The sequence below is a fragment of the Orcinus orca genome, chromosome 4 (genome assembly GCF_937001465.1).
Source record: "Orcinus orca chromosome 4, mOrcOrc1.1, whole genome shotgun sequence".
Lineage (NCBI taxonomy): Eukaryota > Metazoa > Chordata > Mammalia > Artiodactyla > Delphinidae > Orcinus > Orcinus orca.
In genome coordinates, this window is record NC_064562.1 from 84,041,948 (window position 1) to 84,063,486 (window position 21,539).

The following is a 21,539-nucleotide window of genomic DNA, read 5'->3' on the forward strand; positions in this document are numbered from 1 at the left end:
ACAGAAGTGGATGCCAAACTGTAGTGGTCACAAGAGTAGGCGGTAAGTGAGGAAACTTGGACAATAAGTATTCAGAACTGTGAGATCATTTTGGATGAGAAAGAAGGAGAGAGATAGGACTGTGCCTGAAGTGGAATATAGGCTTGAGAAGGGATTTAAAAAATAACCAGGAGAGACCTTAACATAGTAAAAAGCTGACGGCAGTGATATAGGAGATAGAGGGAGGGGAAGAGAGGGGAGAGGGGGAAAGAGAGGTAAATCGAGATCGGATATATGATTCAATGGAGAATTAAGATGGCAAATTCCTGAGAAGAGAGGAGGAGATGAAGTCTGTAGCAAATGTGGAAGGATTAGTCTTGAATAGGAAGAGTCTTAAATAGCATCTCTACAGGAGAGAAGGGTCTATAAATGAGCAGGTGTGTGTGCTGAAATTTAGGTAGGTGAGGCAATTCCCATTTGATGGTTTTTATTCTCTCTGTAGGGTGGGAATAGGGGTGGATCCTCTTCTGAAAGTGAGGGCAGAAGAGTGGGAAAAGATAGTTTGAGGAGAATAGAAAAGACTTTAAATTAGCAATCAAGTAGTCCTGTTGCGTGACTTTTTACAGCCACATTCAACTGTCCAAGTGTAGATACAGAGAGAGAAGATTGTTGGATTCATCTCATGTTGGCTTTTATGAGATAGGTGAGAAGAAAATCCAGAGGGGTAAGGGGGTTCAGGACATCAGCAAGAGTATCACTGAAATAACGGTCCAAAGATTTTTAAAAAGATATATAGAGAAATGAAGAAAGGAGAGAGTTGATCAAGTGGGAGAAGATAGAGGGATCAATGGACAGTAGGTCCTGAAAGACTCAGAGAATGGCTGTCATGATGAATGGATAAAGAAGATGTGATACACACACACACACACACAAACACAAAATGGAATATTACTCGGCCATAAAAAAGAATGAAATAATGCCATTTGCAGCAACATGGATGGACCTAGAGGTTATCATGCTAAGTGAAGTCAGACAAAGACAAATAGCATATGATATTGCTCATATGTGGAATCTAAAAAAATGATACAGATGAACTTATTTACGAAACAGAAATAGACTCACAGACATAGAAAACAAACATATGATTACTAAAAGGGAAGGGGGAGAGAGATAAATTAGGAGTTTGGGATTACACACTACTATATACACACTACTATATATAAAATAGATAACCAACAAGGAGCTACCGTATAGCACTGGGAACTCTACTCAATATTCTATAATAGCCTATAATGGAAAAGAATCTGAAAAAGAATATATATGTGTATATATATGTGTGTGTGTGTGTATAACTGAGTCACTGTGCTGTACATCTGAACCTAATACAACATTGTAAACCAACTGTATATTTAAAAATGAGAGAGAGAATGGCTGTTGTGAAAAAAAGTTGAATCACTAAGCCAGGAGGCAAGCACAATAAAGAATGTACAAGAGACAGATGAGAAGGTCTCCCAATGGAACCAATGACTCAAGGAGATGTCCCAGTCAGGTAGATTGTATCCATATATGTTACATAAGCCAACACGACACCTTTAAAAATCAATGTAGTTCTTAAGACACAAGAAATGAGTTTTCACCAACAGGATTAATAAAACACGAGAACTACATATTTGAAATATGTGCAGGTCAACAAGATGCATTGCTCCCTGCCTGCACCATGGAATGCTTGTGCCTGTGCTTAGCTTACGGTTTCAAGTATGTGGAGGGTAGATTCTGGAAGAGGGTACCTTCTGGAGAGAGGGTTGTTGAGTCCACTGAAATGAAGCTTAGGAATTGTCCTAGTAGTTTATCTCATCTGGCATTATTCACCCAACAGTAAAGTCTGAGAGTTGCGTTATATTCAGAGGAACCTCAAAGGGCCTCTGAATAATGCAGCATTTATAGCAATAGTCTTAAGTGGCCATGAGTGCAAGAGAAAAGTTACGCACTTGAGGAAAGTGCTGAGATTTCTTCTAAGTATTTCTTAGTTCTGAATTTCTTGTAAGTATTTCTTCCTCTTCTCCCCTTCATAAAAGGAATCAATTTCCTAGTTATTGGAGAAAGCATTTGCACTAATCGTGAATATGGTTTCTGGAGGTCAAATACTTGATATACTTATATAAGATATTAAAATGAGCCTCTAGCACGTTCCCTACTGATTCTTCTCTTATGAATGCTAAATGAGATGTATTTGGACACAGGATTCCACATAGCACTGAGGCCGTTGTGCATCTGCCACCCAAGAAGATTATCACTATAGTGCTCCTGTGACCACCCGCCTTAACCAAGAAAGCTTTTCCATTGTTGTGGAAGCCAAAGAAAGTTCCTAACTCTTTACCTCTCTGCATGTATTTTACCACTCTTTTAAGCTGTAACAGGGCTTTTCAGGGATACTTTTCTCAGAATCATGGCTAGTTCAAGTGCTGGTTCCCTACAGTGTCTTAACTGATCCTCCAGCAAGAAATCGTATTCCTATCTTTTGAATTCCTATAAATCTCATGGTGCTTATCATTTGCTACCTCGAAATGTAGTTATTTACATACATATCTTATCTCTCCTACAAGACTGTGAGCTGGAGGGACAGTTGGTCTTAAATCGTTATTATATCCATCACTATGCTTATTATAATTAGTAGGTGTTCAATAACTACTTGTTGAGTAAATGAAGTAAATAAGTCAGTTCTACTACTGTTTCTGTTGAGCTGTAGTTCCACACTGGCTTTTTTTATTTATTTTTTATAATTTTTTTTAGGGCTGTGTTTGATCTTGAAAGACCTCTTGGTTCCTGAACTACATCTGGGGCTCTGTTGGACTGCACACAGGTTCTGTGTGGTTTATCCTGGATCGCCATTAGACCTGTGGTTTGGTCTGTGGCCCTTACTTCCTTATCTATGTGTGGCCTTAAATTTATTTATTTTATTTACTTTTGGCTGCATTGGGTCCTCGTTGCTGCACGCAGGCTTTCTCGAGTTGTGGCGAGCAGTGCCTACTCTTCACTGCGGCACACGGGCTTCAGTAGTTGTGGCACTCGGGCTCAGTAGTTGTGGCTTACTGGCTTAGTTGCTCCACGGCACGTGGGATCTTCCCAGGCCAGGGCTCGAACCTGTGTCTCCTGCATTGGCAGGAGGATTCTTAACTACTGCTCCACCAGGGAAGCCCCACACTGGCTTTTTACAGGTAAATGTTATATCCAAGCTTCAAAGGGTACCACCCACCCAATGCTGGTGTTATAATCAATGTGCTATAGCAGATCTTATATTATATTGTGTCAGTGTGTTAGATCACATTGGGTGAAATCTGAAACTGACCCTCATATACGGAAGGCAAGGAGAGACTGAAGAAAGAGGCAGATGACTCCAGATTGGTAGATGGCAGTTTTAATAAGCAAGGGAACTTACATGCAAGGTTTGTCTTGGACAGCTGCAAGGTGATTAGATCTCCATGCCTGCCAGAATCTTAAGAGTTTATATAGAAGACATAACGGGATGCAGTCATGTATACCATCCAGATGGTCTCAACAGAGCATTGCTCTCTCAAGGCTGTGTCCTTGAAAATGGCTTTGGCTGTGGGAACAGTGGGTGTAACATACATTCTAAGGACAGAAGAGGGGGTGAGGAGCCTCTGATTGCCTGACTCCAGCTCATGGTTCAACTGGTATGTCACGTCCTTTCCATGACCTCCTCCTGCCACTTAATTGTAAATTAACTCTGAATCAACTCACGTTGGCTGGTCAATTAAACCAGGTTCAAAGGGAATGGGTCAGTAAAGACATTAATCTAGGAAATCAAGCCATTCTTAAGCTAACAGCATACGTTCTTTCAAATAATGTCTCCCATGGAGAATTCTTAAAATTACAGAGAGTGTCATCACATCAGTGTATGTAGTGAATACTGCTTGCAATATGTGTTAGTGAACCAGAACTCATTTTGATGTAGGAGGAATAAAGCAGAAATGGAGAATCACATATGCTTTGCAATTCAGAAGAACTCATCGAAGTTGCCTTTTTATCCGTGGGAAATTATCAGGTACTGGTTATATACCAGAAAGGATCAAATGCAGGATCATCGGTTAGGACAACTTCTTGATTTTGATAAAGCTCTTTCTCAAAGGTCATTCAATTTAAAAAATTAGATTTTTCTTACAGAGGAAGAACCAACAAAACTTGGTAATGAATAGCATGGGGGGATGATGGAAAAGTCCGGAGTCTCGAGGTTATAGGAATAGTGGAGTTTGTTTTAGCACAAATATGGAAGTCAGGAGAACTAGTTTGAAGGTAATGGATAAAGAAGGAGATTAGTTTGGTTTTGGACATGTTGAGAAGAGATGATGCTGTGTACTAGGCATCAGAAATATATGATCTAACTTGAAAGGAAGTTCAGGACTCAAGAGATTCGAGAGCTGGGTACACCAAGGTTGTAGTTCAAGCTCTGAAACTGTCAGAGAAGGAAAGGCAAGGAGAGTCAGAAGTCCAAGAGAGAACCATGAGAAACATCTTCATTAATGGGATCAGAAGAGTTGCTCATAGTGACTCAAATCACTTTTAATTCCATCTCTGTTGAAAAAATTACTCCCCTAAGGCAGTTGCAATAAATGAATATCCAGACATTGTTTCTGGCAAGAGATTGACCTAAGCAAAATTTAAAGAATTTGAAGACAAGAACTTTATCTCGTTGAACCATCTCTGTTGCATCTCATCATTCTCTCACAAATGGATGGGCTGCAGGGGCAGTGTGGACAGTGGAGGGCATCCTGTCAGTGGCCAACAGAACAGGCTCTTTTTCACTGTTCAACTTGCCACTAAATACATGGTCAGTAATATTCAATCTTGCTGAATTATTAATGGTTAAAAACTTATTTGATCTTGATTCATGCAGATTTGGGTTAGGACTAATGAGCAAAACAAGAATGAAGTCTGGATAATGCCCTGTCCACAACTACTCACCAGTATTTTATCACTGTATTAGGCACTCTTTGCTTAGAGTTCTAGGTCAAGGTGAGTTCTTGCCATGGTAAGAACAGCCCTTTGGAATAATACCAAATTAGCAGATACATTAAAAAAAAATCAAGATGGAATATCGTTATAAGTTCATATACTCCTGAAAAACATTTCAGAAATAGATGATTTGCTCTTCCCTGAATGTGATTTGTAGTTACTTGTTCATTTATTAGTGTGATTTGGTGACTAACCTCATTTCATGCCCTAAAATACACGGAGGAAAATCTCTTAGGAATGCTGCTTCTCTAAATGGATAGCTGTACTCTAAAATGTCATACCATGTACTGAGTTGCTTTGTAATATTAAAACCATGTTTCATTTTCCTCTCCTACTTTAGGTCTTGGGAGCAGATGATGATACCATGGGTGATGGTTGCTCTCAGAAACTGGCGACTGTGAATATTCTTCGTTTCCTATTGCTGGTCCTGATTCCATGTATCTGTGCTCTCATTGTCCTGCTGGTGATCCTGCTGTCCTTTGTTGGTAAGTGATGCCATTATTAAAGATAAATGAAGTTAAAATTAAAATTAGCATGATTTATAAGAGCTCTTTCTTTTTTTTTTTTTTTTTTTTTTTGCGGTACGCGGGCCTCTCACTGCTGTGGCCTCTCCCACTGCGGGGCACAGGCTCCGGACGTGCAGGCTCAGCGGCCATGGCTCACGGGCCCAACCGCTCCATGGCATGTGGGATCCTTCCAGACCGGGGCGCGAACCCATGTCCCCTGCATCGGCAGGCGGACTCTCAACCACTGCGCCACCAGGGAAGCCCAAGAGCTGTTTCTACTGCTCTGGGTGGTGGTTTACCATTGGAGGATCTTTCCCAGCGGGGAGAAATCTGATTGTATTTGCATTTTCAAAAGACAAAAGACCTGGATACACTATAGGGGACTGGAGGCATAAAGAAATGAAGGCAGGGAGACAATTTGGCAACTGGCGATTATCTAAGTAAAAGATGATAAGGGCTTAGATTAAAGCATTTGGTGCACTAAAATCAACGGAAATCAAGACAGATTGGATTTTGGCATGAGGGAGAAAGAGAAGTCAAGGTTGACTCTCCGATTTCTAGCTTGGGCAACCAGGTTGATTTTGGTGCCCCCTGTTAACGTAGGAAGTAAAGGCGGAGGAGAGGGATGCAGGTAGATGGAGGGCAGGCTGGAAGTTCAGTTAGGACATGTTAAGTTGGAGATACTTGTGGAACAACTAAATACAGTGGAATCATAGTTTAAGTGCATTTATGGTGGGCAAATTCAGCAGTGCAAGCTGGGCCAAGAAATGGAGGACTGTAAGAGTCCAACACCTTCCCTTCCTAAGGGAATTTCAAGGGAAATGGTGAGTCTGTGTGATTTCTGGCTTCTGTGCTGACTTTAGAAGTTAACTCTCACCCCGCTGGAACGATCCAGAAGGGAAGCTGAGAAGGGAGCCTGAGTGCAGTTATGAATGTGGGAGTCTCCGTGGAAGCAGCGCGAGTAGATGAACTGTTAGGAGAAAGGGGACTGATTAAAAACCGGCAAAAAAAAAAAAAAAAATCTTTGGGCATAGCCCTGGAGGATGCCGGTGTTTAGGGGAGACAAGGAAAGAGGAAGCATCAAGAGATACCGGAAGTGTTGTTGGAGAAGAAGGAAAGGAACCGGGAAATGCTGGGTTCCACAGAAGCCAGAAGGCAGAGAGATGGTCAGAGGTCACAGGGCGACAAGTAGGAAGAGGACAGAAAATGCCTCGGCCCAGGAAGTCTGCAGGTTTTCTATTGGGGTTTTAATCGCCCTGCTCCACGTGGTGCCAGCTCTGGCCTGCTCTCGGGCTAAAGGCAGGACAAAACCCTGAAACTCGCCTCTGCCCCTCTCTTCTTCCAGGACTTGCCTCCCCTCCAGACTTGGCCTGCTTTTGTTTCCTTTCCAGTACCGTCGGGTCGTTGCTTTTTTGTGTTTTGTCCAGAGTTTATAGTTGTTATGTCTGGGAGGGTCTGTCTGGTAGACGCTCCCTCAGTCATAACCCTGTCATTTTTTTTTTTTTTTTTTGCGGTACGCGGGCCTCTCACTGTTGTGGCCTCTCCCGTTGCGGAGCACAGGCTCCGGACGCGCAGGCTCAGCGGCCATGGCTCACGCGCAGCTGCTCCGCGGCATGTGGGATCTTCCCGGACCGGGGCATGAACCCATGTCCCCTGCATCGGCAGGGGGACTCTCAACCACTGCGCCACCAGGGAAGCCCCCCTGTCACTTTTAACAGTCTCATTCTCAGAACACTGTGTGGAATGGCTCCCACACTGTGAAGAATATTTCCTTTCAGTCTCAGGGTGGAATGCTAATATAAGTTTAAAACCCATTTTTAAGTGCTTCAGAGCTTAGAGGCCTCAGAGAAGAGGCAGGGTGCTATTAAAACAGTGCTTTAATGGGGTTTATTTGTTTGTTTATATATTAAATTTAAACATTTTTATCACTTTATTGAAATTTAATTTACACACCGTACAATTCACCCATTTAAAATGTGTAATTCAGTAATTTTTAATATATTCACAGGTAAGTTCAACCATCACCACAGTCAATTTTGGAACATTTTCATTACCTCAGGAAGAAACTCTGTTCCCTTTTAGCTGTCACCATCCCATCTTTCTGTCTCCCCTGTGCTCCAGCCCGAAGCAACCACTAATGTACTTTGTGTCTCTATAGATTCCCCTGTTCTGGACATTTCATATGACCGTATGTGGGTTTTGTGACTGGCTTCTTTCACTCCACATAATATTTTCAAGGTTCATCCATGTTTTAGTATCTATCAGTACTTCATTCCTTATGGTGAAATAATACTCCATTGTACGGATTTACCACGTTAAAAAAATCCATTCATCAATTGATGGACATTTTAGTTGTTTCCATCTTTCGGCTATTACGAATAATGTTGCTCTGAACCTTCATGTTCAAGTTTTTGTGTGGACATGTGTTTTCATTTATCTTGGGCTTATACCTAGGGGTAGATTTTTCTTGTATCACTTATATGAGATTAGGAAGTGAACCAATTTGTAACCATTTCTTAGTGCTATTTTGGCTTATATGTAGGTAACCTTTAGAAAGTGGGTGTTTTCCAGACAGTCTTCAAAAGCATTCTTTTCATAGGTTCTGCACCAGATGATTTGATATAGATATATTAAGTAATATCTGCCCAAATAAACATTTCCTGTTTTATAACTGAGATGTTTGTTGTTTTAATGAGCGATAAAATCATTTTATACCTTTGTTTAAAAAACCTCATTAGATTCTGCTTGCTTTTAAGAATGTTCTGTTTGGTTTGCGCTTAAAATCCATGCTCTTTCAAAGTTTTGTAGTTATTTCTGGGTCTGTAAGGGTTGCTAAGGGATGTTGGAATGCCACATAACAGGAGCTCTAGCTTCAAAAGGCAAAGAGATAATAGTGAGAAGTTTATTGATTAGGAAGAGATAATAAAACCTTATGCTAATAAACACAGATGCACTACGCGTTTCTAATTTTGTCTCTTTGGGCTTCTGGCATGCGTAAAGTCAAGATGGCAGAGATTTCTGAAGATAAGAGAGTTGGACTTTCTGAATAATTATTTCAGCAGCAGGCTGTAGAAAAGAGCAATAGCAAATCGTTTCTCTCCTCAACCCCTTAAACTGAAACTGGAGCTACAAAGATTTCGTTTAGTTTAATTCAGTTTAGTTTGGACTCTAAAATGAAGATTCAGGTATTTGAAGGAAATTGAAGAGAAAAATGAAGAGTAAGAAAGGTACAATATTATACCTGGGTTTTTATTTTTCAGTTATAGTCTAATACTGAAGGGCCATGTGACCTAGAAGAACGAATTTAAAGCTCAACGCTAGGAGGTCTGGGTTTAGCATCTTACTCTTCCATTTACTAGATGGGTGACTTTTGGTCACATGCTTTACCTTCTCTGTAAGATGGGGAATATAATTCTTATTCATTTCAGAGAATTGTTATGGAAGTAAAATGAAATATCTGTGAAAGTGTTTTTATTTATTTAGTTTAGTTTAAAAAAATTTTTATTTTCTATTGGAGTATAGTTGATTAATAACATGTTAGTTTCAGGTGTATAGCAAAGTAATTCAGTTATACATATACATTCTATTCTTTTTCAAATTCCTTTTCCATTTAAGTTAATACGAGTATTGAGCAGAATTCCCTGTGCTATACATAGGTCCTTGTTGGTTATCTTTTTTTTTTTTTTTTTTTTTGGCTATGCCGCGTGGCACGTGGGATCTTAGTTTCCCGACCACGGATCGAACCCGCACTCCCTGCAGTGGAAACGTGAAGTCTTATCCACTGGACCACAGGGAAGTCCTGTTGGTTATCCATTTTAAATATAGCAGTGTGTACATGTCAATCCCAAACTTCCAATCTATCCCTTCCCCCTGGTAACCATAAGTTTGTTCTCTAAGTCTGTGAGTCTGTTTCTGCTTTGTAAATAAGTTCGTTTGTATCATTTTTTTTAGATTCTGCATATAACGATATCATATTGTGAAAGTGTTTTTATAGGTGACAACATTCATTATGAAAGTAAAAAATTGGTTTTTGCTTATGAATATTATTACTAATATTAGATAACTTCTTAATAAATAGTTCTCTTACACTCAAAAATTAACCAGAAATGTCCTTATCTCATTTTAACTCTATCTGTAAGAACTAAAATCTGTGAACTATGACCCATCATCATAGTAATCCCATAATTTATAACCCCATAACCCTACAACCAAGCCATTGCCATAGTATAGTTTAATTGCTAATAAAGTAGCTAGGAAGAAGTAAAGTTGACCGACTGTTGGATTTGCAGTGTGATGCCAAGTTTCACTTGACTGTTAGGCTCAGGCCTGAGAGCCACTTTCAGAGACTCATTCCTCTCTTATAAGAGCTAAACTAGCAGTTTAATTCTTCCATCACATGTTGTGCTTCCATCACAGGACTGCAAGAGTCAGCTAGTACCATGGAATACTTGATCAGACCTTGGACTGATATCTGCCTTAAATTGTTTATAAATAATATAGAAACATTATATATGCAACACTTAAAGTAAAATTATGTTGACATGTTGAGCAACATCGAACAGACATAAAATAGTAGATATAATTTGATACTGTTTATTCCTTTATTGAATGCCTGTAAAATTTGAGGCAGTATCCTATGGGACTTGGGCACAGCCCTGAATCAGCCTATCCTCATGGGCTTCCTAGTTCAGTGAAGGAGGGACACCTAAAAATGACCACACAGTTGATTAGTTACCACAGAGGTAACTCCTATGCAGGAAGAGAGTTTCTTTGAGACAAGGTCTGACAGGGTCTGAACGTGGTCTGGGAAGCCTTCCCTGAGGGGGTGGTGCTTTAACCATGACCTTCACCATGAGAATTTTGGAGTGGGGGAGTGGCGTGATTGAGCTGGTTGGGGATGTTAAAAGGTTTTTTTGACACCTGTCTAGAGAAAGGGTTGACGTGGGTAGATAATGTGGCAGGGGAAAAAATAGAAAGTTATTTCAAGTATCTTATAAATGTGCTTTGGAGTATGGTCTGCACTGATTTTTTTTTTTTTTTAAGCAGAGGTCTTCTTAGAAGCCCATATGATTTAAATTTATTTATTTATTTATTTTTGGCTGTGTTGGGTCTTCGTTTCTGTGCGAGGGCTTTCTCTAGCTGCGGTGAGCGGGGGCCACTCTTCATCGTGGTGCGCGGGCCTCTCACTCTCGCGGCCTCTCGTTGCGGAGCACAGGCTCCAGACGTCTGCACTGATTTTTGCAAACTATTATTCATCTCAATTTCATTTCATCAAAGGTATGGTCCCCCCACATCTCATTAGAATGTTCTTAACTTTTTTCCCCAGCTGTTGAAGACTTGGTTTCAAAGTCTCGTCCACTCATCCACATCTAAAATAAATTTTGTTTTAGCCTTAAGCTTAAGAATGGCCTAAGGTTGCTATTCCTAGTTTTCTTAATTCTATGTAAAGTCTATGTGGGACCTATTAATTTTTTATTTTTGTCACGCATTGAAGAAGAAAGAAATTATAGTGGTGGGGAGTATAGGAAATATGGTAAAATTGTTTGTTTTTCTTGAACTCAAGAGAAATATTCCTCTATAAAAGTGACTTTCCTCTTCAAAAATGCTAGATGAGCTGGAGATCATTGAACTTAATATAGTTTTTCTCTTACCGAATTTCTTAGCAGCTTGTGGCTTTTACAAGAATTTGGAATGATAAGAATCTTAACTTCCTAACTTATAGTGTTGTGTTTTGAATATCATTTTAAAATGGAAAACCTCCCAGATCCTGATTTCTTTTCACCAGAACCTTAAGATTTTCCATGCTCTTTTATGACCTGACTCCACGTTCCTTATTTAATTCTCCAAATTCCTTTAATAATGCTGGTCTTCTGAGCAGATGCAAAAACATAGAGTTTTTTTTTTTCATTAATTCCTTAGGCCTGAGGCCTTCCTTAGGCCGTCTACAACTTTTATTTTTCATTCTCTATTATCTATTGTATCAGTCAGGGCAGGCTATGCTATGCTGTGTAACACAAATAATTCTAATATATTAGTGGCTTCACAACAACGAAGGTCAGTTTCTCATTTGCAACATGTGCTCTGCAAGATATTTTTTTGTTAATTCCTCAGGCCTGAGGTTATGCATTATGTCTGAAGTTTTGGAAAGGGCAGTCTAAAGCCTTGCACTCGAAGTGTAGTCCGTGGATGCAGCATCACTTGGGAGTTTGTGTGAAATGCAGAATCTGGAATCTTGGGCCCCACTCCAGACCTGCCAATTTGCCTTCTAATGAGATCCGCAGGTGATTTCTATGCTTCATCCAGTCCTTAACCCACTGCAATCTGACCTTCTCCTCTTCCTCGTCTTTTCCTACTACTAAGTCTGTTCTGAGGCCCCCAATGTCCTTTTTTTGAATGTGCATAATTTGGAACCGATGTGTGTTTGAACAAGAGTTTGAAACGGAGAGCCTGTGCTTTCTCTCTGTGTTTGTTTACATCTGGTCACAATGAGCATGCTCATTTCTGGTGCCAACAATGCTTTCTTCCACTCAGATGTGACGCCCAGATATCATCTTGCTCAGTCTTGACTACTCCCTTCTTCTCGAAATGCTCTTCTGCTTTGCCTGGATATTATCATTTCTAATTTTCCTTCTATTTCTGGCGGCTCTTTCTCTGTCTCCATAAGCTCATCTTTCTCTACCTATCCAGTAAATTTGGGGGCGTCTGTCCTAAGCTCTCTTCTCACTTTGCACCCATACGTCTCTAGACAATATCATCTTCTCCCATGACTTCCTTCATCATTCATGCATTCAACAAGTATTTATTGAGACCTTCACTGGTGCCAAGCATTCTGCTGGGTGCTTGAGATTCAGGCATGCATAATGTACCTTCCGACCTTCGAGGAGGCAGACAAGAAAACAGACAGTTTCACTTGAGTGTGTATGTGGTATATGCAGAGTGTGCTCTGGGAACACAAAGAAGATGCACATTTGTGGGGAAGTCTGGCAAGGCCTTCTGGAGGAAATGTTTAGATTGCCCCGGATTTAGACTTTTTTCCCCTTGAATGTTTCATAGCATTTTTTACTCAATGTATTTATAATAATTACAGTAACAAAAGGAAGCTTCTACAACTTTTATTTTTCATTCTCTATTATCTATTGTATCAGTCAGGGCAGGCTATGCTATGCTGTGTAACACAAATAATTCTAATATATTAGTGGCTTAACAACAACGAAGGTCAGTTTCTCATTTGCAACATGTGCTCTGCAGGATGGCAGGGAGGGCTATGCTTATTCAGGTCATTAAAGGACTAAATTGATGGACCAGCCATCATCTTGAACCTTTGTGGTTATTGTGCCAGAAAGAAAGAAAGAGAGCCCTGGAGTAACTTCTATACTTTTTTTATACTTTTAAAAAAAGTATATAAATGCAGCATCACTAATTATAATCACAATGCCGTACATTAGATCCCCAGAACTTACTCATCTTATAATTGGAAGTTCGTACCCTTTGACCAACATCAAAGATATCAAGAGACAGAATGAGGCAAAAGAATGTAACCCCAGCATGTGCCCTAGTAGAATGGGAGAGAATTGAAAATATTTGATGAATAACACTAACGCAACCACCCCATCGTGGTAAGTATCTTCATTTACCCAGTAATTCAAACCGGAAACCTTGAAGGGACCTCTGACTCTTTCCATTATGTTCTTACAATTTTGCCTCTGAAAGCTCTCTCCCAAATGTTCCCTTTGTTCTCACTGCTTTTGCCTTGACTCAGTCCTTCTTTTCTCACTTGGACTCTTGCAATAGCCTTCTAACTGTCTGCTAGACTTAGCCCCTTTCAAGCATCACCCTGTTGCCAGAGTGATCATTATAACATTCTACCCCATTTAAGACTCTGCAAAATTTCTCTATCACAACAAGATCAATTCCAAACCTATGACAGGAATACCCTTCCCAGGCTGGTTTCTACTTCCTTTCAAACCTTTTCTCTTGCCAGTCCCCTGTGTGCCAGCCATGTTTAACTACCTGCTAGTCAGCTTTTGCATATTTTCCCCTTTGCTCTATCTAGAAAGTTCTCTGTTCCCTATTACTACCACTCCCTCTTCCCCACAAATTTTCTAGGCTCAAACCTAGAAAATCCCTAATCATCTTTTAAGATTTACATGGAGGATCTTCTTCCCTAAGAAACCTTTCCTGACTTTCTCAAATGGAATGACAACTTCTTCTCTAATTATTGTCACCGGATTGTCCTATGCCTGTCATTCTCAAAGCATTTGTATCATGGTCTGTAGTTTTAGGCTACATGCCTGTCTCCGCCAACTAATCTATAAACATCTCGATGATAAGAAACTCTTACTAAATTTTGTAATTTACTTTCAGCAGAGAGTAAATACATAGTTCCTGGCACATAGAAAATGCAAAGTAAATGTTACCACATGGCTAGAGATATAAAGATAAGGAATTAATTTCAAACTCATATCATAGGAAAATAAATTTTTTTAACATGCAGATGACGGTTGATTTTTTTTTAACTTGTATACCTTGTCCAAAATGAGAAGGGTGTGTGGGTGTGTGTGTATGGGTGTGTGTCATGTCCCAACTCAATTCTTGGGTAAAGTTAAATAACTTCTGTAAGCTTTGGTTTCCTTCCCTCTGAGACTTCATAAAGAAGAGTTAATTATAGCATCTGTTTCATGGGATTGTTGGAAGGCTAACTCAATAAATGCCCATAGTAAGGATACTTAGTAAGGTGCCTGTGTTAGTTTCCTCTTGCTGCTATAACAACTTGGTAGCTTAAAATAACACAAATATAGTACCTTAGAGTTATGGAGGTCAGAAGTCCAAAATTGGTCTCACTGGGCTAAAATTAAGGTGTCGGTAGTACTGTATTCCTTCTGGAGGCTCTAGGGGCCAGTCTGTTTTCTGCCTTTTCCAGGTTCTAGAGGCTTCCTGCGTTCCTTGGCTTGTGGCCCCTTGCCATCTTCAAAATGAGCAATGGCCCATTGAGTCTTTCTCACACTGCATAGCTCTGACACACACTCTCTTACCTCCCTCTTCTGCTTATAAGGATTCCATGACTACCGTGGGCTCACCTGAATAATCCAGGATAATTTCCCCATCTCAGATTCCCTAACTTACATCTGCAACATCCCTTTTGCCATGTAAGGTATGTAAAGTAACCTATTCACAGGTTCTGGGACTTGGGATGTGGACATCTCTGGGGGGAGCATTATTTTGCTGCCACAGTGCTCAATCCACTCATTGTAAATGATCAGTAATACTTGACTATTATTGTTGGAAATGCAGACTGTTTCTTAAACATTGTTAAATAGAGCTGTGTTATAGCTGAAACACTTTTGAGCCATACAGCCTTGATGTAATGTGGCCTTCTATTAATAACTTAGCATGAAAGAGTCACAGTTATTTTACTCCAAAAGTGGGTTAAGTGATTCACTTTTGAAAATTACCTTAGCCATTTTATTATGCTGGGATGCACTTAGAGGAAAAGGAAATTGGCATTTATTTAAAAGTACCTTAGGACTTCCCTGGTGGCGCAGTGGTTAAGAATCTGCCTGCCGATGCAGAGGATACGGGTTCGAGCCCTGGTCCGGGAAGATCCCGCATGCTGCGGAACAAATAAGCCTGTGTACCACAACTACTGAGCCTGCGCTCTAGAGCCCGTGCTCCGCAACAAGAGAAGCCCCCGCAGTGAGAAGCCCGCGCGTTGAAACAAAGAGTAGCCTCCCGCTTACCGCAACTAGAGAAAGCCCATGCGCAGCAACGAAGACCCAGTGCAGCCGAAAATAAAAATAAAATATAAAAGTACCTTAGTAGCCCTAAGGAAGACAATTTTACTTTCATTACTATTACTGCGTAGTAATGACTAACAGTTATTGAGAACTTACTGTATGCCAGGAACTGTTCCAAGTGTTTATGTATGTATTGACTAATTTGATCCTAATGGCCGGCCCAATAAGGGGAGGTACTTTGATTTTCCTTATTTTATGGCAGTTGAGAGTTTGCCCAAAGTTTCAGGGCTAGTAAGTAGTGATGGGATTTAAACCCAGGTGGTCAGGCTGTAGAATCTGTACTTTTAACCACAGCACTGTTAAAATAGGAATGTGGAAAAGGATGGGGCAACACTGAAAGAATGAACACTCTACTTTGGACTGATATCTCTCAGCATTTTTGTAGCTCATCGTGATGTAGCTTAACAGTATTTAGTCTTACTGAATCCTGTCTTTTGTGCTTTTAAAAAATGCGTAATAGAGGACCAACTGTGAGCTGAGAGTTGGTTAGTTTCCAGAGATGCTTGAAAACAAATGGTCTAGTCAGTTTAGGCTTTTAAAGACAGGTCCTTTAGGCTTGTCGTCTTTGTCATTCTCTCAAAAATATAGTTTAGGGACATTAGCTGCAGCAACTACCGTATATCATGTGTCATCTTTCTATTCTGCCAACTTGCTTTGATATGGAGAGTTTAAGAGCAAGGAAACTGCTTTTTTTTTTTAAGGAAGTTGTTTTTCAAGGCAGTGTTTCCTGAAAAAGTTGGTGTTTAAAGAATATTTTAGAGTAAACAAATATTATTAGCACTTTCACCCCTATGGTTAGGTGAAAAAGTTAAAGGAAAGATTATTAATAAGGCTAGTCATTACAAACAAAATGTTAAGAACAACTGTTGAAATATTTCATACGATAAGGAACTCCCTTTAAGTGAATTACACAGGGATATAACTGAGGAGTTGGCATTTGCTCAAAGTGTGTTGATAGAGCTGGATGCTGACTTATAGGGTCAGTGTGATAAGTCAATTGATTTTATGGGTCTTATACATTCATTATAGCCATGTTAGTGGAAATAACATGTTATGTGCAAAATCTCTATGCCAAAATTAGCAAAGAAGAGAGCAACTAATAAGTGAAAAATAAAATTATATCTAATTAGTAAATTTTTCTGTATGAATAAAATACACATTATATAGAGAACAAATCTATCGCATACATTTATCTTGATCTAGGATCAATTCTAAATCATTTTGAAAATCATAAACAATTAAATGAAATCTTTCATTTCACCTACTGCATTTAATATTTATTCATAATCGCACAGTTTGGGGAGTGTGTTACCTGCACCACGTGGTCATGATTTAACTTTTACACTCCACCTTTTTACTTAGAATCCTGTTGACCTTAGTTAGCTAGAAAACAGCTGCTTTTCTATTTTGATCTGTAGTTAATGTTTTCCAAGTGTCAAGCACATGGAGAGAAATTTTTTCTGTGGACTGATATTAAACATTTTATTTATATTTCTTTTTTTTTTTTAATGGTCCATGGGCTGTTTGGAAAAGTGAGAGCCAAGTAGAGCATTCACTGTAAATGCTTTTAGGAAAAAAAAAGTCTCCCTTGGGTATTTCTATAATGGATCAATATCACATTCATTTATTTTAGTGGCATACTCAACCAGAGTGCTATATTCTGGAAACACTCTGTTGTCTATTTTGACTGAGTTAAAAATACATGATCTCTTTCAAAGTTTTCAGATTTTCTGCCTAAAGCTAAACCTAGGGGATTCCCAATAGTCTTAGGTTGGACTCTTTATTTTGTCCATGAATAAATACCTTGAGAAAGTGACCAGTTGATAGTCTTAGTTTAATGCCTATTTCTTATAATCAAATTTATAGCTTCTGGTCGAAGATGAAGATAATATAGTTTCTTCTTTTAGTTTTGCTGGAATTGGAGTTTTACTTTTTGGGGGGGGCGTTTCTACGAGTGTTGGGAAATATTTGAGCCCTGTTATTTTTATTATCTGTTGTGTGTAGTTCACTGAAATTTAGTGCCAAGTGTGGAGAAATAGAAGGCTGCAGGTAAGCTGGCACTGTTGTCCTTTGTGGAAGGTAGAAAGATAGGGAGAGCTTGTGTCCTGGGTACTGAGGAGCCTAAAATGATGTGTGAAATTGAGACACTGAGAAAGCAGGAAGGAAACACTGTAAGATTTGCCACATTTTATTTGTGGTGAGTCCCAGGTGAGGTAGAATTGCCCTAAATTCTTTGGGCACTAGGAAACTTGGATGGGAGACTCAATTTCTAAACCTTTAGCTCTTGAGAAGCAATAGCCACCTCACAGGGTTATGTGACCTACAACAGAAGAGAAACTACTGGTTGTCTCGAGAAGTGGGTGGTCTTGCTGGCCATCATTTTCTCTTTGCGTTTGCCTGGGAAAGCAGCTCTAGAGTTTCCCTAATACGTTTTTTAAAATAAATATTTCTAGACAATTCTCTAGCAGTCCAGTGGTTAGGACTCCGCACCCTTACTACAGGGGTTACGGGTTTGGTCCCTGGTTGGGGAAACTAAGATCCTGAAAGCCATGCAGTACAGCCAAAAATAATAAATAAAAATAAAATAAGGGGCTTCGCTGGTGGTGCAGTGGTTGAGAATCCGCCTGCCAATGCAGGGGACATGGGTTCGAGCCCTGGTCCGGGAAGATCCCACATGCCACGGAGCAACTGGGCCCGTGAGCCACAACTACTGAGCCTGCGCTCGAGAGCCCGCGAGCCACAACTACTGAGCCTGCACGTCTGGAGCCTGTGCTCCGCAACAAGAGAGGCCGCGATAGTGAGAGGCCCGCACACCGTGATGAAGAGTGGACCCCGCTTGCCTCAGAGAAAGCCCTCACACAGAAACGAAGACCCAACTCAGCCAAAAATAAATAAATAAATTTATTAATTAAAAAAAAAGTAAAATTAAAATAAAATAAAGTAAAATAAATACTTCTAGTAATGTTTTAAAATATCTTTGTTTGGTCTTTCAGGAACATTAAAAAAAGCCTATTTTAAATCAAATGGGAGTGAACCTTTGGTCACTGATGGTGAAGTCCATGTGTATGATGTTATTCTTCCAAGTACAACTCATAACGAGAGCACCAGAACATCTACTGCCAATCCCACCCAACACATTCCAGCCTGGACTATGGAGGCTTCTCTCCCAGGGGACCAAAATCACAGGAGCACAAGTAAGTCTGAAGGTACTAAATAGCTGGGCCCTTTAATGTCTGTGGAACCCACAGGTAGATTTTTAAGTGTGCTGATGCTCTTAATCACAATCACTTACTGGTCACACAGGAAAAGCTCTGCTCCCTTATCTAGCAAGCATGTGCCCTGTTACTAAACATGAAATGCCCTCAGCTCAGCCATCCAGATAGGGACTGGAGTAAGAAATAAAAAGGTACCAATGCCATTCAGTGTTTCTGAGACATAAAAATTTATGCTGCTTGCCCCAGTATGACAGTGTTGATTTTACGGTGGTTCTGTTTTTTAAGTTTTAAGTTACTTATTTTGAGATGGTTAAATTAATAAGTAAACTAAGTTACTTATTTTGTTATTTGTGCCTTGTGGCAGGTATCCTAATTCTGTGGTTCTTCGAGGTAATTTCGCTGTAAGCATCTTTGCCTTAGACATCTTTGCTGTAAGCATTTCTGCCTCATAATTAATTGGTTGTAAGGCAATTTTACCATGAAAGATAAAAAATGAAAGAGGGACATTTAAAAAGACATAATGAAATGTGAGAAATGAATAACAATTAAAAAGACATTGCTAAATACAAAATTTTTGAATATGTTTAAAATGTGTGTAGATTCATGGTGACACTGCACAAATAACTGAGTTTATTTTGTGAGTTGTACCTTGTCTTCCAAGTCTTCTGTTTCTAGTATTTTTATACACTTTTTTTTGCTTGTTGATTTGTCTCCTCGTTCAGCATTGTACTTTATCTTTTTTGCTAAAATTTGTTCCTTTGTTAAGAGAGGTATCAGTTTCCAAATACTAGGATGCATATTTGTAACTGAGTTCTGTATTGCGCTGTGAAAGCCTTCTCCACTGGTGTTTGTTCCTCGCATACTGTCACATGTCCGTTGATAGACTTTCCAAAGTTCTATGGGAAATGTAGGTTCAGCTCTGCACCTCTGGGGCCCTCAGCCTCTTTCTCCTCCAGTGCAGTGTTTCAAGATAAGAAAGCAAATTGTCTTCTGTCAGCTCAATAAAGCCATCAATAACGTCTCTACCTGGAAGAAATGATAACACATTTCAACCCGTTGAAACCAAACTGTCAACCAGGTGGTTTACTTTCATTGCAAAATTGCCTTACAGTCAATTAGTTATGTGGTGAAAATGTTTGCAGTGAGATGCTTACAGCGAGAAGTGAGAAGACCAGGCACGCAGTTCTATAATCGAATGCCAAGGGATTTGACAGGAGCGATCCCTTCATTTGCTGTCGAGGTGTCTGTGTGTTCTTTCTCATTTCCTGGTTTTATTGGCTATGCAATTTATTTTACTTGTTGGTGACTGACAAATAATCACACCTTGAGGAAAATGGCATGGCCAAAACTTCTATTTGAGGACACATGGAGATATTTGTCAGTTATTCCAGAAAAAGTGCTTGCAGAGAGAGAGAGAAGACAGAAAGGGTGGAGATGGGTCCAGTTAGATGGCAACAGATGATATGCTCCGGAATGTGACTCTATCCCTCAATACCCCTCCAATTTTTTTAGTAAAGTTACTAACCTTCCAGAATGCTAGTGGGAGTGGATTAGTGTGGAAAGTTACCTAGTCAGTGCTGATAAATCATAATCAGAGCACAGTCACTGTTAAGAGCTTTCTCTGCAGTTGTCTTGAGTCTTACTTTCTACTTCCTAAAACAAGGTTATGTGATTGAAAATTACCCAAAACCCATTCATCCGTGATCACTTTCTTGTTTGTTGCTCCCTCCTTCCTGAAAACCTCCAAAGGGAAATCACATCTTAGGTCTAGGACAGAATATTTATTTTCATTCTGAGCCAGGAAGGGAAGGATTAAGCTGACTCTTAAGCTATCATAGTATGTTTGCTAGTATCTGAAGAAACGCAGGATTATTCTATCTCTCTAGCCCCAAAGAGTCAGAATGTTTGGCTTCCGTTGTTTCATGGAGCACTGATAGATATTAACTGTTTCTTATGCTTAAGAGTTCACCAGCGATTTATACGGATTCATATTCATTACCTGACGGTAATACTACAAACCCAAATTATGCTAAGTAAAATTTGTTTTCCTCAAGAGTTTAATTTTGAAGTTTTTAATATTTCAGTCATGTCTTAAGCACTTCATTATTCTTTCTTTTTTTTACATCTTTATTGGAGTATAATTGCTTTACAATGGTGTGTTAGTTTCTGCTTTATAACAAGCACTTCATTATTCTTAGGGCAGTGTTTTTCAACAAAAGGGCAGAAGTAATTTAAGCAAAAACTCAGTCCAATTAATGTGGTTGCAATTATAGCAATTGTTATTTTCTTTTACAAGGTGGATTTGTCTCTATTTTGAAAGTTCTGTCATTTGTTAAGATTCAAATAGAGGTGACAAACACATACCCTGAAGAATAAAGAAACATACGGTCCTTGCTGCTCAGTTTGGAAGTTTGATGGGAGTCTGTTTGACTCATTTTCTCTTCCTATGGGTGGAACATTGCTTGAGAATATGAACGTAATTTGACATGTAAAGGAAACCCAGGTGAAATTAGAATGATTAAATGTAGAAAGGTCAAAACCTTTGAAAATGTGTCATTCTGTCTTGTTAATATACTTGACAGTTAGCCTTGGGCTTTACTGTCTCACCACATAGACCCTCAATAGACTGTCTATAATAACTAAAATTATTTATTGTTAGGGATTTGATAGTTTTTCATACACTTCAGTAATACTGCTAGTCTGTGAGTATAGAGCTTTTGATAGTTTTCAGGGCAAGTTTGAATATTTTTGTTGTGGTCCTTATTATTATTTTTTAAATTTTATTGAAGTATAGTTGATTTACAGTGCAGTGTTAATTTCTTCTGTACAGCAAAGTGATTCAGTTATACATATATATATATATATATTCTTTTTCATATTCTTTTCCATTATGGTTTATCACAGGATATTGAATATAGTTCCCTGTGCTACACAGTAAGACCTTGTTGTTTATCTCTCTGTGGCCCTTATAATTAGCTGACAAGGTATGCAGGACAGACCATTTTTCAAGGTAT

General features: G+C 39.4%; 1 protein-coding gene across 1 annotated transcript in view; it reads left to right on the forward strand.

Annotated features, from left to right (window-relative positions):
* Positions 1-5,356: 5,356 nt before the first annotated feature.
* Positions 5,357-21,539, forward strand: part of CORIN (corin, serine peptidase) — a 219,043-nt gene continuing 202,860 nt past the window's right edge. The window contains exons 1-2 of the mRNA XM_004268336.4: positions 5,357-5,495; positions 18,304-18,504. Of these exons, the coding sequence (XP_004268384.1) occupies positions 5,375-5,495; positions 18,304-18,504 (322 nt within the window). The 5' untranslated portion in view covers positions 5,357-5,374. The remainder of the gene's footprint in view (positions 5,496-18,303; positions 18,505-21,539) is intronic.